This window comes from Pleurodeles waltl, chromosome 2_1 (assembly GCF_031143425.1).
Source record: "Pleurodeles waltl isolate 20211129_DDA chromosome 2_1, aPleWal1.hap1.20221129, whole genome shotgun sequence".
Lineage (NCBI taxonomy): Eukaryota > Metazoa > Chordata > Amphibia > Caudata > Salamandridae > Pleurodeles > Pleurodeles waltl.
The window spans coordinates 64,341,456-64,357,651 of NC_090438.1; the positions used below are offsets into that span (position 1 = coordinate 64,341,456).

Genomic DNA, 16,196 nt, shown 5'->3' on the forward strand with positions numbered 1-16,196 from the left:
GCTACTCTCAGACTCCACGACGATGCCTGCAACGGAGCCGTGGTCCCCTCTGAGTGCAACGGCCACGACCTGCAACACTGGCTGGACACCACCACAGCACCTCTGAAGTCCCGCCACAGTGTGAGTGCAGAGTGCCACGTCTGTGGCCCCGTGGTGTGACTGCAACACCGCAAAGTTGATGCTTTGCCTCTTGACCTGCTGGATTCATCGACCCCGCCTTGTTGTAAGGAACCAACGCCTCGCCACTGACGCTGCATCACCTCCCCCGCAACGGTAATTAACCAACACCTCAACTCCCCTGCTATCAGTAAGGAACCAACGCCTCACTTCCCCTGTAGTAGTAAGGAACTGACGATACACCAGCTCCAGTGATGCCTCACCTCCCAGACGTCTTGGTTTCCTAATTTTTCCAAGGTACACTACCCGGGGTCCATGCGACTCCATTACCAGCTGCAATCCATCGCGAGTGGCGTCAGACTGTTGGAAGCGACTCCGTCAAGACGCCGTGATAGCCTCACTTGGAGCTATTGTGTTTCTAAGAGCTATAATAAGCTTTAACCTTTGAAAATTCGTATCTTTATGTTGGATGTTTGTCATTTTGATCCCTTAACCTGACTAGAGTGAGGGTCCATACTTGGACAGGGTGCAAACCACTGCCATCTAGAGACCCCATTTCTAAACGTGTTTTACTGGAAAAGGATTCTTCTTTAAATTGAAGTGCTCAGTATTAAGGCACAACTACCCAGATCAGAAGACAGTGTGGGTTCTTATGCTGTTAGAACCTTTTAGGCAGGTTATGTTTTATAGTGGGGACAGAACATAGGCAATGTTAGCGAACAATAGGACATTAGGCTTCTTTACCACTTACAAATGGCATCACCCACACGCAGCAACTTTCCAGACACTGTAGAAATAATGATCTGCACTAGAAATGTTTGCAAAGATGGGAAAACTCTTGCATTTACTAATGCACTGGGAACGCTCTGAGTTGCACATGGTGAAAACGAAAGACACTGCACATAAAAGCTGCGCTGAAGCTGCACGAACCTGTGGGCAATCACTTACTTGCCACACTTCTTCCTGTACTGTCGCTCGATGCCTTCTGGCCTAGAAAAGAATGAAGGAATAGGGCAGCATTAGCCAAAGATAAAAACAAATCGTGTAACATTTCATAAATACAAAGGAAGATGGTCCCACCAGCAACTGGCAAGAACAGTTTGTACAAAGCAAAGACTAGGGCCCTGATCGGTAAGGCCACATGGTCACAGTTGAAAATCTTAGGTGTTGGACATGCTTACTCTACAGAGTATCAGGCTCGAGGCTTAAGGAGAAAGGCTCATGAGTGAAGCGAAAACTAGAACGGCCAATCAGCTGGACAGCTCACCTTCATGAGCATTTCTTCAGAGAAATGGAAACCTTGAAGTCTTGATGGGCCTCAAAAGGAGTGGATTTGTTTCTTCAATCAGTGCATAAAGGCAAATCGTGAGTATGTGTAAATCCAGCACTACTAATATGATAAAAGCCTGCACTTTGGTCTTACTAACCCCTTATGCCCTACAAAGTAAGAAAGATTATGTAGAATTGAAGGTAGATTGTGTAAAATAGAAAAAAAAGCACACAAAAAAAAAAAATCAGAACAGTGCAGCTTATTGTTCAATTAACTTTATGCTCATTTTGACTGTGTGAATGTGAAAGAGGAAATCTTATGTTTAAATATTATTTATCTTTTTTTGCATCTTACAAAAGTTATAATCAGGAGATAAGTGGTGTTAAAAAGGATGATCAAGGCTATTATTGTTCTGACACTTAAAATTAAATACATTGCCACAATACAATTTTGCTTTGGTGTTTAATAAAAAACAAATGTTTTGTAAATAAATGGAGGAGATCCTATTAACAGTCCCATTGTACAACAGGATACCGCGTGTTGCTTTCTCTTCATTCTCTGGAGAAACCACAACCTTCTGATTTCAAGTTCCCGACTTCACTAATTAGTAAACCACATTAAAGCCATTCCACTTGGTCCATGAACCTACTGGAAGAAAACAAGCCTGGCACATTTTAAGTCAAACTGCACCCAATTTGGAGGACCGTCTACATAACAATGGATGCCTCTGCCATCACAAAGGAACAACAAGACATGGCGAATATGCTTCACCTGGGCCTTCACATGAAACAATGTCCAACGGTAACACGGATGACGAAACGTTTTAGCATTCTTCCACTGACTTTTTTGGGTCTGGTGTTGGCCAAAATCTTTTGATTGTACTAAAGATATATTTTCTAATAAACTTACTTATAATGTCTTCCTCTTCATCCAGCAGTCTTTTTTTAAATGTCATTCAAATGTTTCTTATGCCCCCATTCCCCCCCCCCCCCACAGCACAGGTCAGCGGGTCAGTATACTTCAGTCATTAGCTAACTTCACTATGACTGATGACAATCCCCTTTCACAAGGAGCACATCAATGCATAAAGTACTTCCATTCGGTGTCAAGAACCACTATTGCTATGAGTGCTTCTACTGATCAACAAAAAGATTTTTTATTTTTGCAAGATGATAAAGTCATCTTGCAGACAAACCCTAAGTTTATCCCCAAAGTGGTGTCAGACTTCCATATTAACGAGCCAGTAGTGCTAAAGACTTTCTTTCCACGGCCACGACCCCAGACTGGGGCAGAAAAATCGCTGCATTCCCTTGATGTCAAAGTATGCCTTAAATTTTATCTGCAGCAAACATCTTCGATCCGGAAGTCAAATCAGCTATTTGTGGCATTTACTGCGCCCAGAAGAGGGCATCCTGTTACTAAACAGACTATTTCTAGATGGATCTCAAGCGCAATAGCCTTTGTTGACACCTGGACGCCACAGAACGTGCGCATTTTACCAGGGCAGTCTACATCCTGTGTGCTCTTCTCTGGGGTATCCTTGCTGGACATCTGTCGAGCAGCTACTTGGAGAACGACACACGCCTTTAAGAAGCATTACTGTCTGGATGCTGAGGCGCTCCGAGATGCAGCGGTGGGTCAAGCAGTCCTTAGACATTTGTTCCGATAAGGTGAGTTGTTTGTTTTCCCGCTTCTGATATAATATCACATTTTCTGTTCAGTATTAACGTGCCTCTCATGCATATTCATTTATGTTTCAGAAAGTTAACTTTGTTGCTTTGCATTTACCTGTCTAATGCTAACGACATCTTATGGTGAGATGAACAGTGTTTATCAGTGCAGAAAATGTGTTGGTTACTGCTTGCTACTCTTATTCAAGCATGTGAATCTACGAAAGTTCCAATACTGGAGTAAGAAATAAGTTACTTACCTGTAACTGTAGTTCTCTAGTATTGGAAGCTTTCACAGATTCATTTGCGGCCCACCCACTTCCCCAGGGGAGCTCACCTTCTATCTTTTCTCAGTGTTCTTTATTATTACAGCACTTCTGCTCCGAAAATCTGAGGGAAGGCAGCTCCTCACAGGAGGTTCTAAGGGGTGAGGCAATCTGATTGGTTCAAATTTGAGTTTGGGTCTATTTTACAAAACTACTATGATAGGTTATTCTATTGAGGCCTAGGCCATGTATTGTATATGTACATCTTCAGGCCTAGGTTGTATATTCCATCGGGGATTACCATCTCGACGACGGGGAAGTATTCAAGCATGTGAATCTATGAAGTTCTAATACTGGAGTAACAGGGATTTTCGTCACAAGAAACGGATGAAGTGGTACAAGAAGCATTATTGTAACGAAAGATAATGGTATGATGAAAACTCAGAGAAACAAGACATAATATCAGTGTGTTGACATAACTAATGGTTCTATAAAGTTTATCGATTACCTCAAAAAGCTAGAAAATAATAAACCGCATTAACAGACTTCCATCAGATAAGCTGCCAGTCTGCCTCTTAGGAAGTTTGGCCTCAAAAGTTATTACGATGAACGCCAGGAAAACGGCAGCTGACCAGCTTGTTTATCCTTTGCCTGGTTAGCCGCCCTCTTACCAGATCCCCTCTCCATGTGTACATTTCATAAATTAAAACCTTAACATATTGTTTATGTTTAAGGAAATTGTCTAAAATTACAATCTGATTTTTAATGAAAAAAATTGAATGTAGTGTGTATCTTAATTCGTGTGTAAAACATACAAGAATCAAACGCAATCCCTAAATCGGACACATCCAAATTCTTTTAAAAGAGAATTTTTAATTAAAGGCATTTTCCTACAAGTATATGGCACCTTTTGAAAATGACTAATTTTCACATTTGAACATTTCTGTAATGTCTGCACTTTGTGGTCATAAGGAGTTGACAAACACTGAACTATAAAAATGGCAAACAAAAATAAACATATGCAAGTGTGCACAAGCATACAGACATAGCTCATACACACAATTTATTAAAGGCAGACAAAACTCCGAAATCAGGATAGGTTCAGTGGAATATTCTAAAAAAGATTTCATAGCTATAGTTCACATGAAATAATATTGAAAAGGAAATCTGATCCTTGTGTGCAAACACAATTTGCATTTTATCAAAGTGCTGCATTCAATAAACAATATTAAAAGAGCAAGTTAAATAACGAAGTGTGGCAATAATAAAAAATATACTGCCCCAGATGCTTTCCTTAATAGTAGACAGCTCTCCAAAAGAAAGCACATACTCCCCAACTATTACTTCTTTCATTAAATGTTCTCCACGTTTGATTTACTGACCATTCCACCAGTTTCTATATAAATATATTAATGATTAATAACGTAATTTGGAAGAGCAGTGTTTAGGTGGGGTGCCTACTGCAATAGGTAACCTTCTGCAAGTTCTTATTAAAATACACAGCAGAATTACAGAACACTTTACATAATATTTCAAGCAGCTTGAGCTGCCATTTCAGAGTTTAAGGGATTTCAAAGAGCACAACAGAGTGTTTGAAGACCAAGGACAGATGTGAAAAACACTGGATAGTGACCGACATCTAAATTATTAAACTCGGTTTATGGAAACTGCATTATACTGGCACTTCCTGTGACAAACTCACAAGCATTTTTAATGTCTGAATGTCTTAGAGTGACTACATCATTATATAAAAATAAAAATAAAAATACTAGGTAGGTAATTAAATACCTGAAAACATTATACTAGCTATATTTTCGACTCAAATTAAATACACATTTTATCAGAACACTCTTCAAACTACATCTCTTCCCATTCTACTGTGCATTCAGTGGGTGCCGGATCTAGGTATAAAGCGGCCTGTGTCACACAAATCTATATACAAGCACTCCTCACGGTTTGTTAAATAATACAACACGTTTAGGGGTGATATGAGAATATCAGGTACGGATATGGCTAGTCTGTATGCAAATGTCTAGCTTTATTCATCCCCATTGGCACTAACAGCTGTGTATTCTAAATCGTCTCATTGATTTCCATGAGCTGGTGTTTTATCATCTCCTAAAAGTACAGATGTACATGGTCTCACACTTGCATGATCATGCGGTTCCTTTTCACATTAGTGATATTTGACCCTATTTGGTAACATTCTTCTTCTTTTGAGCAGAAATTTAGAAACAGTTGTCTGTAGTCAAAGTTTGGCGATAATTATTCCTGATGTCCCCTCCAACTAGTTGTAGTGCCAGAGGTGGCATTTGACAATAAATCAGTTATTTTTGGTTTCGGAATGGTAAGGGTCAAACATTCCTGAGTTTATGATAACCATACCACTTTGAATTTGTGTTTACTGTAGAGCAAAAGCTATTACAAATAAAGCATGCTCTGAATCAAACAGTATGCGAGAACCCAATGATGCAACATTTTCCAGATTTGCAAGAATCCTTAATTACATTCATTGAAACCAAGCTGTTGAACAAAGTTAAAACATCTTGCCTCAAAGACTTAAGGATCTTTAATCACATTTATTTCCCCCATTTCCAAAAAAAACAAAACACATATGTGTGTGTGTTTAACTGAAAGAATTGTTAGTGAAGGTAATAAGCTACCAGCAGTGTTAATGAGGGGACATGTGATCCAGAAGCTGGTCAGGCAGCGATTGGCTGTTAGGCATTTTAATTTACTTGCTACAATTTGAATCAATGACGATATCAATGATTAACTGTTATTAGAAAAGGTATGAAAGGAAAGAACCAGGACTTCCGCTCGACATTTTAATTCCTCTGATTGCCAGATAATGGGCTTGTGAACGACAAGAATATTGTTTGAAAAATATAGAGAGGCAACAATATTGTGCCCAAAAAAATAAAAATAAATACAAAACGAAAATGAGGAACAAAATGTAGACGATAAAAATATTGTTTATGTATACATATTGTTTTTAAAAATACTGTTATATAATATTGTATTCTATAGCTGGATTAGCTATAATTTATAAATTATTTTAATATATTAGTTACTATAAAAATGTGTAAGTGTTAAAATAATTGTTTTGAATGTAACTAGTGTAGTTTGTAATTTTTAATAAGTAATTAATTGTTTTAATTGTTAGTAACTGGAATTACATTGTCTAAGTCTTTCGATCTTCCACAATTTCCCCACTGTTGCTTAGGTTAGAGTGGGAATAGTAAATCTAATCCTTTCAAAGTCCATCACTTTCCCCACTGTTGCTTATGATGCAGAAGTAGAAACAGTAAATCTACTTTTGCCTGAACTGTAGTGAGAATAGCCAAACTTCTTTAAAAAATAAACTAAACCTTTTACTAGTATTCTTAATTTTTGATTGTTCTTATTTTTTTAATTTGTTTTCTTTGAAGTTTATATTTATACAAAACAATTTAGTTAGCTTTTATTTTTACATTAATTTTGTTTCTGAGGTATGTTTTTGTTAACATAGGTTTGATAATTTTAATTAACTAACATTATTTTCCTATTAAGTGCATTATCTAAGATGGGCTACCTATTAGTTTTGTTACATATAGGTTACTGTTGACATCAGTTATTAATATTTGTATTTAATGTTTAATAAAATTGTATGATGTTTTACACAGTATATATGATTTACATTACTTAAACAACAGTGTAATAAAATTAGAAATAGTTTTATTTTAAATAAATTACTTATAATTCTATATGTATTAATACTTCTATACACCTACATTTTTTATGATGATATACAGTTCCACAATATTTCTGGTACAATATTTTGGTAATATGCATACAAAGTATGTAAACAAGTTATTTTGGTGGACAATATTGTTGACTCTAGATTCTGGTATGTTGGTACAGTTGTTCTCTATGTTCAGTCATACAACTGAGGGGCCTGTAGGCAGCTGGAAAGTATTATATAGATTTTTGGGAAACAAACATCTTTGAAGCAAGAGGATTTCCTTAGTTCAACCATGTAGTGGAGTTGCATGGTATTGAGGACTGAGCTAAGGAAAGTTAATGTATGAACAGTTCTAGGTGTCCACTTGATTTCATAATTCCTCCTGTGGTGCTGGTGTTAACACGTAAGAGAAGAACAAGGTTTTGGCATTGCAGTTAAAATGACAACATACAAAGAATATATAACAAGTATTAAACATATGTACAGCAGACTAAGGGTGGTGCCTTTGTTTGTAAAGTTTCTGTTTAGGCTGTTCAAAGGACTTCCTGCAGTGAATGCAGTTGGTAATAGGAAGCATGGATTGGACTGCCATGTCCTCCAGAACACTATATTGGGGAAAAGACAGCCTGGAGAGATACCAGATTTGTTATGTGCCCCTCTCTGTAATCAGGACCACAGTGCATGGGTGCCATTCTGACTTTTAAAATGACTACGGACAAACAAGACATGTGAGAGATCTCCAATCTTAGTCCGTTGGAATCCCTAAGATTGGACAACTAAGTGATTAAAGATATAGTTTGAATTATTGAAATTTGTGTGTGATCTGTTTACATGGTGTACACCCGCTACTACTACACGTGGGTGATAAAGTTGTAGGCCCAGGTTGACCATCTTCAATGGCTGGTGTGCCATAGTCGTACTTTTATGAGCAGCACATTATAAGCAGTAAAACTACAAGAGTCAAGTGTGCTACAACATCTTTTGTGAAAGACTGGGGACTGCTCCACAGGATATTCTATTAGGACTGACAAGAAAGCAGGTCTCTGAGGCAGCAAGAGGGACGAGAAATATTGAATCATTTTTAAGGGCTACCACAATTCTATAGATTTCACAAGAGTAGCAGGGATGGATCCTGCAGACTGGTGTGCTTAAGGCAGGGACACTGGAACTGTGCAGCAGGAGGAAGACAAATTATGCTACAGGGTTCAGTAAATTACGTGGCAAGAAAAGGAAACTCATGCTGCATAATGCAGCACATTTTGTGATAGTATTACTTCATTATTTTTCAATTTTAAAACGTGGTAATACTGCTTGGGCATTGGTTGAACCTCATTAGTACCAGTTTAATACCCCAAATATAGCAACTAGCAACAGAAAGGTAACCAGTCCAGCTTTGCAAACAGCCTTCCACTGCGCTACAACACGTGTCACTGCATTTTTAGTAACCTTTGAACCGTATGAGCTATAAACATTATTTTTTGTTAAGATTTGCAGATTATGTGGCAAATGATGAATTAAGTGGCAAATTTATAATTATACGAACATCGCTGCGGCCGCACAATCACATAATTCCAGTGGCCCTGGCATTAGGAGACTGTGCGGCCACAAAGAGGATAGATTAAAGGGAAATTAAAAATAGGTTAGCATGGCCCATCGCAGCTACTGGCCTTGACAATCCTGGGGCAATTTAAAAGCGGTTGCCATTGTTGAAGCCACCATAGAGTTGAAGGGGCAGACGGGGTGGGAAGAATGAGAAGAGGGCAGGGAGAGGTGAAGGTGGAGGAGCAACAGAGCAGTTGGGGAAAGGCTGAGGTAATAAATAGAATGTGGAGAGCAACGGAAGGATTGGCAAGGTGAGGGAAGCAACTTAAAGCTAGGACTAGTGTCTGCAGTGAGTGAAGAAGCGGAGAACAACAGAATGGTTGAAAAGAAGAAAAAAATGTTGAGTGGATGGAAAAGCAACGGATGCAGTGGGAGAGCAACATAGAGTGATGAAAAAGGGGAAAGCAGCACACAGAAGTATGAAAATTCATGCTAAGTGGAGTGCTAAATGTAAAATAGGTGCTATGTGCAAAACTCGATCAAAAAGGTGCTAAAGAAGCTATGTTCCAAAAGAAAAGAAAGCCACTGAATAAGAAGCAAGCATTGAGCTTGACAAGATAGCCAACCTAATGACATAGTTCAACCCAAAGCCCACAGTAAGTACTGATGTTGTCTACAAAAGGCCTTTTGAGAACAGATAACTAAAGGATGTCAGAAGGCAAGACACAAACATAACAATCCCTCCTTAAAATGTAGGGCAGTATGGCTGTGCAATAAAACTTGAATGAACCAGAATATCTTCTATATAAAGTAAAAAGAAGGACATCAGCTGGAGAAGGGTGACGAAATGTATGAAACAATTAGACCATCCTTCCCATGTATCATAAATTCAAGTTACATCTCATGAGCCCTCTCCCCCGCCACAAGACTTACCAATTGTGCTGTAGCAGCCTCCCCTTATGTGGGCAGCAAGACTCCATCTCTTATCACAACCTGAATTTTGCACATTAAAAACAAAACAAAACAAAAAAAGACTGCATGCTTCCAACCACACCCCACAACATGCTATTTATAAAAGGTTAGATTGTCAGAGCCTCACATGAATGACGTAAGCTCTATATAAATGGTACAGCACAACAGAAAGTTGAAAGATGTGGTAAATTAGCAAAGTCAGGAACAGCTCTCACCATCCTTCATCCAACAGCCCTCACTCTCCATCCAACAGCCCTCACTCTCCATCCTTCATCCAACAGCCTTCATTCTCCATCCTTCATCTGACCACCATCACTCCCCATCCCTTCATCCAACAGCAAAATAATCAAGGGAGATGGTGTGCTCCAAAGTTCTGTGCTATCACAGTTTTACCGTGGGGATGGTTGCAAAATCACCTTAAAACAGCTAGTTACCAATTATGCTTTAGATGATTTCAGATGGAGATACCACTGTGAACTGTAATTTAAAACTCTTTTACCAAAGATTTGTAGGGCAAGGTTCATATGGTATACAGTTCAGGGCTTCCAAAGACAAGAAACTGAGAGCAAAAAACTTTTTTTATTTGAATAACATTCTTTCAAAGAAGGACTGATGTGGCATGTAGCAAGTGTGAAAAATGTAACAAGGTAGGGCACATACAGTCATTTACTGTCAGCAGTGCATGTCAGTAAACTTCTCTTGTAAATGAGCAGGAAAAGGGTATTTCCATGTAATAGGCTACAGAGTGCATAGCACTGCATCATCTGTAGGGGAAACGTGCTAAAGCAATGCAATAGACAGGCTATTTACTTTTCAAAACTTGTGGTGTCTAAGGGTTTTTCTGGTCTCAATGATCAATCACCCACATAGAAACAAAACAAGCCCATTGTGGAAAATAAGCCAATAAAATGGTGCTGGCTTTCCATACTCAGTGCAAATGTACATAGGAGTGCGTACTGGAATTTAGGATGGAGGCACATGCATTAACTTTGGAATTTCCTTCGTTTTTCAGATAGAAGCAGGAGTATAACGCTCCTTGTGCAAAATGCTAAAGGAAACAAGGCATGAGAGGGTAAATCTGTTGCCTTGAAGCGATCCATTTCTGTGTAACCTTTTAATATTCAAACAAGTGGGAGGTTGCTAGATATCAAATAATTCTTAATTAACAAAAAAGTGGTTATGTTGGCTCCTTCTGTTCCCACATCACTGGGCAATCTTACAATATGAAAACGTCATCATCTATTGCAAAACAGTTGCATTGTTTTTCATTCAACTTAATGGATATTGAAAAGTATAAAATGTACACATTTTGACCATAAATCATTCACCGATACTGTCTACAGAAGTTTACATTCTGCTATATTTTTTATTTGTAAGCAAGTCTTTCTCAAGCCCAAATTTAGCTATTTTTCGGAACAAGTTAAAAGTAAATGACAAATATAAGATGCAAGTATTAACACTGGTTTATAGTGAAAAACGGACATAACGTGTGAGCGTTGAAAGGTTTTAGGTATGTGAAAAAAAGTGATAAGTGAAGGGCATCCGATAATAGTCAAGAAAGATCAAAGAGTTCAGTCTGTTCCTTAATAAATGGAGAACGGTACATTGACAACTCATCACACCCTGCATGAGGCAGATAGCCTACCTTCTCAGATACATGGTCTCCTCCTCTTCTGTGTTGCAAAACTTGTGAGCGTGTTTTGCAGCATCAATCACACGTGCTCGGTCCCGAGGCCTCATGGGGAGTTTCTCCAACTGGCAATCTGTAAACACCAAAAACTATAGTTGAATCATTTCCATGCTTATCTGCTCAAGAGACCGCACATCACTCAGTTTTACAAACTCATACTTGTGCTAACCCTGAAGTGGGCCAACACTTGTGTAGCTAAGAAGAAATCTGAAAAGGCCTCTATGAAACAAAGCAGCTGTAGTTCCAGCAGGGAAACTCCTAGGTGAGTAGGCTTTGGCAAGGGTCTCACGACTGCTTACTATTGCAGGTTTTGAAGCCACCTTTTGCTTTCTCTTTCAATGGCAGGTATCCAAGCTGTTTCTTTGTTAATCCTACCCATGATAGGTCACAGGAAAATCTGTGGACCAACCTGCAGTCTGTCCACTTCCATGATCTGTCTGGATCAGGGTGGCAAATGGATCTACTTTTGACCTTATGGAAAGACCCGTTGCTACTCCACTGCTGTATTTGAGCCAGCATTTGCCAGCGATCTCTATCAGGGTTTCCCTTTAGATTAGCGGGCTCCAGCCTTCTCACTAATAAGAGCTACTTATGTTCAATGAAAATCATCCTGAGCTACTAATATTACCTGTGCTGTACACATTTGACCACCCTATGCAAGATTACCTGCTGTGATCATCTCAGTGAAGCACTGCTCGGAGTAATGTGAAAAAAATGGACTGTCATTTTGGAATGCTCCTACAAGAGTAATATAGAACAGCCACATCTACAATGCCCCTGTAACATGGTAATAATACCAAGGTGATAATATTAGCAATAAGGCTCGCAATGCTTGATGATTTATCATTCAAATATCAACTTTACATTTATTTTGAAAATTATGGGTTCTGAAAAAACACACATTTTCATATTGAATACACACTTTTCTATTTGGGTAAACATGTATTAATTCTAACAAGCAAATGTTCCTAATTTAGTAGGCTGGGCTGCACACAGAAGAGCTACCCACAAGTTGCTGGAGAGCTACCAGTCGCTCACGAGGTGCTCGTTGGAGAAGCCTGCTTTAGATGGTCAGAACCTCAAGAGATTTCTGTCCAATGAGCTGTGAATGGGCAACGAGTTGGCAGACTCTCAGGCTCACACATGAAAGAACACATTTTATGCCCAAGACAATGCAAGGAGAAGCTAAAGGAAGCCCCTCAAGCTATATTTTGGGTGACATCATAGTGGAGCTTGGCACGAAGCAGAACTATCTGCTGGCTCTCATATACCCTATCCACTACACTTCTATGCAGGAGAGCAGTGACACGGAAACATTCAAAGACATCTAATGCGAGACAAGGTAACATCACACAGATGAACTACCGACACTTGACAGATCACCATGAGCAGATTTGGTCACTACTAAAGTATCATATTTTAAGTTATATTATATCAATGACTAAGCAGGTTCTGGGAAACACTGCTGTCTTCTTCCCATCCATAGAATGCATTTCCAAACTGCAGCGTAATGAACCCATTAAGACGCCCTTTGAACGTGCACTCCAAAACATGAAAAAAACTAAATAATTTGTAGATGCCAACTATTTAAAGTAGTTGAGAGATGGGTGTTCAAGGAAATAACACCCCAAAAAAGAATCAAGACACGCACCAGCATACATGCCCACGAAATCTCAAGCATCATTTAAAACACACTGTTATAGAGTCAATCTCCTCAAACAACACACAATAATTAATGACTCAAGAGCCCAAACAGCTCGTTCTGCAAACAACAAGACATTCATTTTTGACTTCCCACTTGTCAGTCACCACCATAATATCCTAAGAATTCAACTGCAACACTAACAAGCTAGCTCCAAAAGATTCCCCTGAACAATTTTTGTCATGCCCTCTGTTAAACAGATCCACAATCCCAAACGATACTGAAAATAAAGTTGGCTTTATCTTTTTTGCAACCCTCTAGCTCGGACTCTGTGACCACCATTCACCAAGCTTTGATGGACAATGGCCTATTCTACATTTCCACACAATATATCCTCACTGCACTGCCTAATCCCAAACTTAGTAAGTAAATGTAGATTTTTATGTAGCTCCCTTGCACCAGAAATGCCCAGCCCACCTACCGTAGAATTATTTAGGACCTTCAATATGACTATATAAACAACATTCAACACTTTACCTCATTCTTTCCACTTGACACTATCAACTAACTGCACACTGACAAACGTGAACTCACCTCTTCAGTTACAATAAAGTAGCATCTCCACCCTCCTATCAATATACAAATGATCACTTTCCAGTCTCAAAACACCCTCCCCCAGACAAACAGCATTCACTTCAACCATTCACTCCCCACTGAAACACAGCCTAACATCTTCAATGCATGGGTTGGTGCCCATCTATCCCTGTAATAAAATGACAATGGCAGATCCAATTACTCCATCCAACCACAGGGATATGGAATTCCTATCGCCCGATGCCCGGAACATATTGTTTGGGGTCGAGGGCAACAAGTTTTCATGTTTATTTTGTCCTTGGGACAAGTAGGCCCAACCCCCTGCAGCACAAACCCTTTGGCTGCCAGTTTACAGAGAAGGGACTTTCTGCAGTTGAGGTAATATGTGTGTCTATAAGCTAATGGTGTTCGAACTTGTATTTATGGTTCATTATTGAAAATCCTTTATTAGGGTGAGTGCTGTATAAAACGTTTTAAAGTTACACTGCAATACTGACAGAGGTTCCAGAAGAAAAAACAAACAAACAAAAAAAAAATTGTGTACACACATTTGAAAAGTTTGACAATATGAGGCTAAGTTGTTTAATGCTCCCAGAATGCTGTCTGATTGCATGCAAATGTTTGCAGAAGCTTGAGAGAAAGAGTGATGATTATTTGCTTTCAAAATAAAATGTTCAGAAAAAAAATGCAGGTAATAAACAAAAACCTATCGCTACTATGACATCTTAAGTGCTCTTTCTTTGAAGTGTCATTTAGTAAATGAAGTTGGTGCATTCCAGTATTTCCCAAAATTATTCCTAATGGAAAATCAGTGTAACATTTTCAACAAGATTATGAGAAGCATGAAAAGAAACAAGCACCTGCAAAGCCAACCGATCCATCATTTGTTGTGAGTCTTTGGGTTTGTCAATGCATGTCTTGTTTTGACATGGCTTTTGTAACACTTAATTGTTGTGGGAGCTGTCGAGCACTCACCATTGTAACGAACACTGGCAAAAAAAACAAACAAAAAAACCTTTTTGGTCTCAAAAAGCACATATTGCCACTAGTGGTGTAACAAAGTTCCAGCAGTCATATTCTTTGCAGCCCTGAGGAAGTCACGGGGAGTATTCCCTCCCATGACGAAATACGTGTTGGCTGTTTTGTGTTCCATTAAAGATGAACTCTTCCTCCCAAGGACTCCATTGAAATTCTGTTCACTTGCATGACTTATTTGAATCTGACTATTGATTTGCTAATATAATACTTATGAATAATTGACTCTATATCTGTAATTCACGAGTGCCTTGGTCTCTGTCAGTCATCTTGTTACTTAACACCATTTATCTCTGATACCTTGACATAACCTAACTGCAGATCATGACCAGATTCTCGTCTACTTAAACTTCATCATGAATTTCTAGTGAAACATCAAGGACTGCCTCACAGCCATCTATCATTTCATGCTCATCCCTGCCAAAGGACTCAACCTAAACTCAAACCAAAACATACAATTTCTTTCCACTTCCCTGCCCTTTCTTGGCCTCCAAGACACTCAACACCTCACCCCACAACAAAAACATTACAAATCCAAAAGAAAATGCCACAATTTATTATCTACTCTCCAAATGCGATCATAGCTCAACATACAGAAAATGCTGCAATACCTCATGCCAATAACACATGAAACTCAATTGCACAGTTCATGCGAAGTATAATTTGGATTACTCTACCTCAATACTGCTATAGGCTACTTGACTGATTCATTCATTTCACTATGTGAGCCCTTGTTAAACCTCTTATTCCATCTACATCTCCCAACACCAACACAAGGCAGGCTGTCTCTCTGTACAAACAGACTCCTGCTTGAACCTCAGGCTGGCCTTCACAGCAGCCTATGATTCACTATTCCATGCTTCACAAACATAAGCTTTTGTAATTTCCTCCCAAACGCATTTAAGGAACAACTGTGTGTAGTGGTAGGGTCCAACATAAGAATATTGGCTCTCCTGACCCACTCTGGTTTCGCAGCATTTAAAAAGGCTTTCGCCTCAGGTCTTGCCAAAATTAATTTACAGTGGTCTGCTAGTATTGCCAAAAACTCATGCCCATACCACATTATGTCATTTATTTCTGAAATCTTTGTGGAGGACACCCACTTCTCACATTCATCTCAATGTGGAATTGCCTCCTTAAAATAAATCTTGAGAAATCAAGAGTAAATAACTGGCCTGACATCCAAGAGCTCTTGTTCACATCCAACTGAAACAGCAGACTATTTCAGGTTCCACATTACCTCCTCTCTCACATCTGTTAGTTTTATCTTTCCCACCTTGACACTCACGCTTGCCGTTCCCTTAATTCAACTCCCATACTGTCTACTGGTCATCAACATAGTCACGTCTTATCAAGTGGACCACAGAATCAGTTGTGGCTTGTGATCTCAGACTCCGTAATAGACTTCCCTTCAAGAAATGTTAAATGCAGCATCTCACCCAGTCTTCAGAAAGCAGATTTTGGTTCTCAAGGTGTCCAAAAGAATCCAGAGTAACTAATTGTGCCCCCAATCTTTCAAGGACATCAGCCTTTGCATCTTAAGCGCCACCTGTATGCAATGTTGGCTCCCAAGTCGACAGGTGAATACAATGGGAAAATGAAGGGTAAGAGTGAGAGAAGTGGGTAGAGAGCTTGGTACACAACTTACAGAGGTCCCTCACAGCAGACAAATCA

General features: G+C 39.2%; 1 protein-coding gene and 1 long non-coding RNA gene across 2 annotated transcripts in view; one reads left to right on the forward strand and one right to left on the reverse strand.

Annotated features, from left to right (window-relative positions):
• Nucleotides 1-2,305, forward strand: part of LOC138261282 (uncharacterized) — a 105,457-nt gene extending 103,152 nt beyond the window's left edge. Inside the window, exon 4 of the long non-coding RNA XR_011199064.1 lies at nt 1,917-2,305. This is a non-coding gene — a long non-coding RNA (uncharacterized lncRNA). The remainder of the gene's footprint in view (nt 1-1,916) is intronic.
• The window catches only part of STEEP1 (STING1 ER exit protein 1), a 57,973-nt gene that overhangs the window by 18,741 nt on the left and 23,036 nt on the right, over nt 1-16,196 (reverse strand). Inside the window, exons 2-3 of the mRNA XM_069210075.1 lie at nt 11,207-11,324; nt 1,066-1,107 (exon numbers count right to left, since the gene is read on the reverse strand). Coding sequence (XP_069066176.1) covers nt 1,066-1,107; nt 11,207-11,324 — 160 coding nt within the window. The remainder of the gene's footprint in view (nt 1-1,065; nt 1,108-11,206; nt 11,325-16,196) is intronic.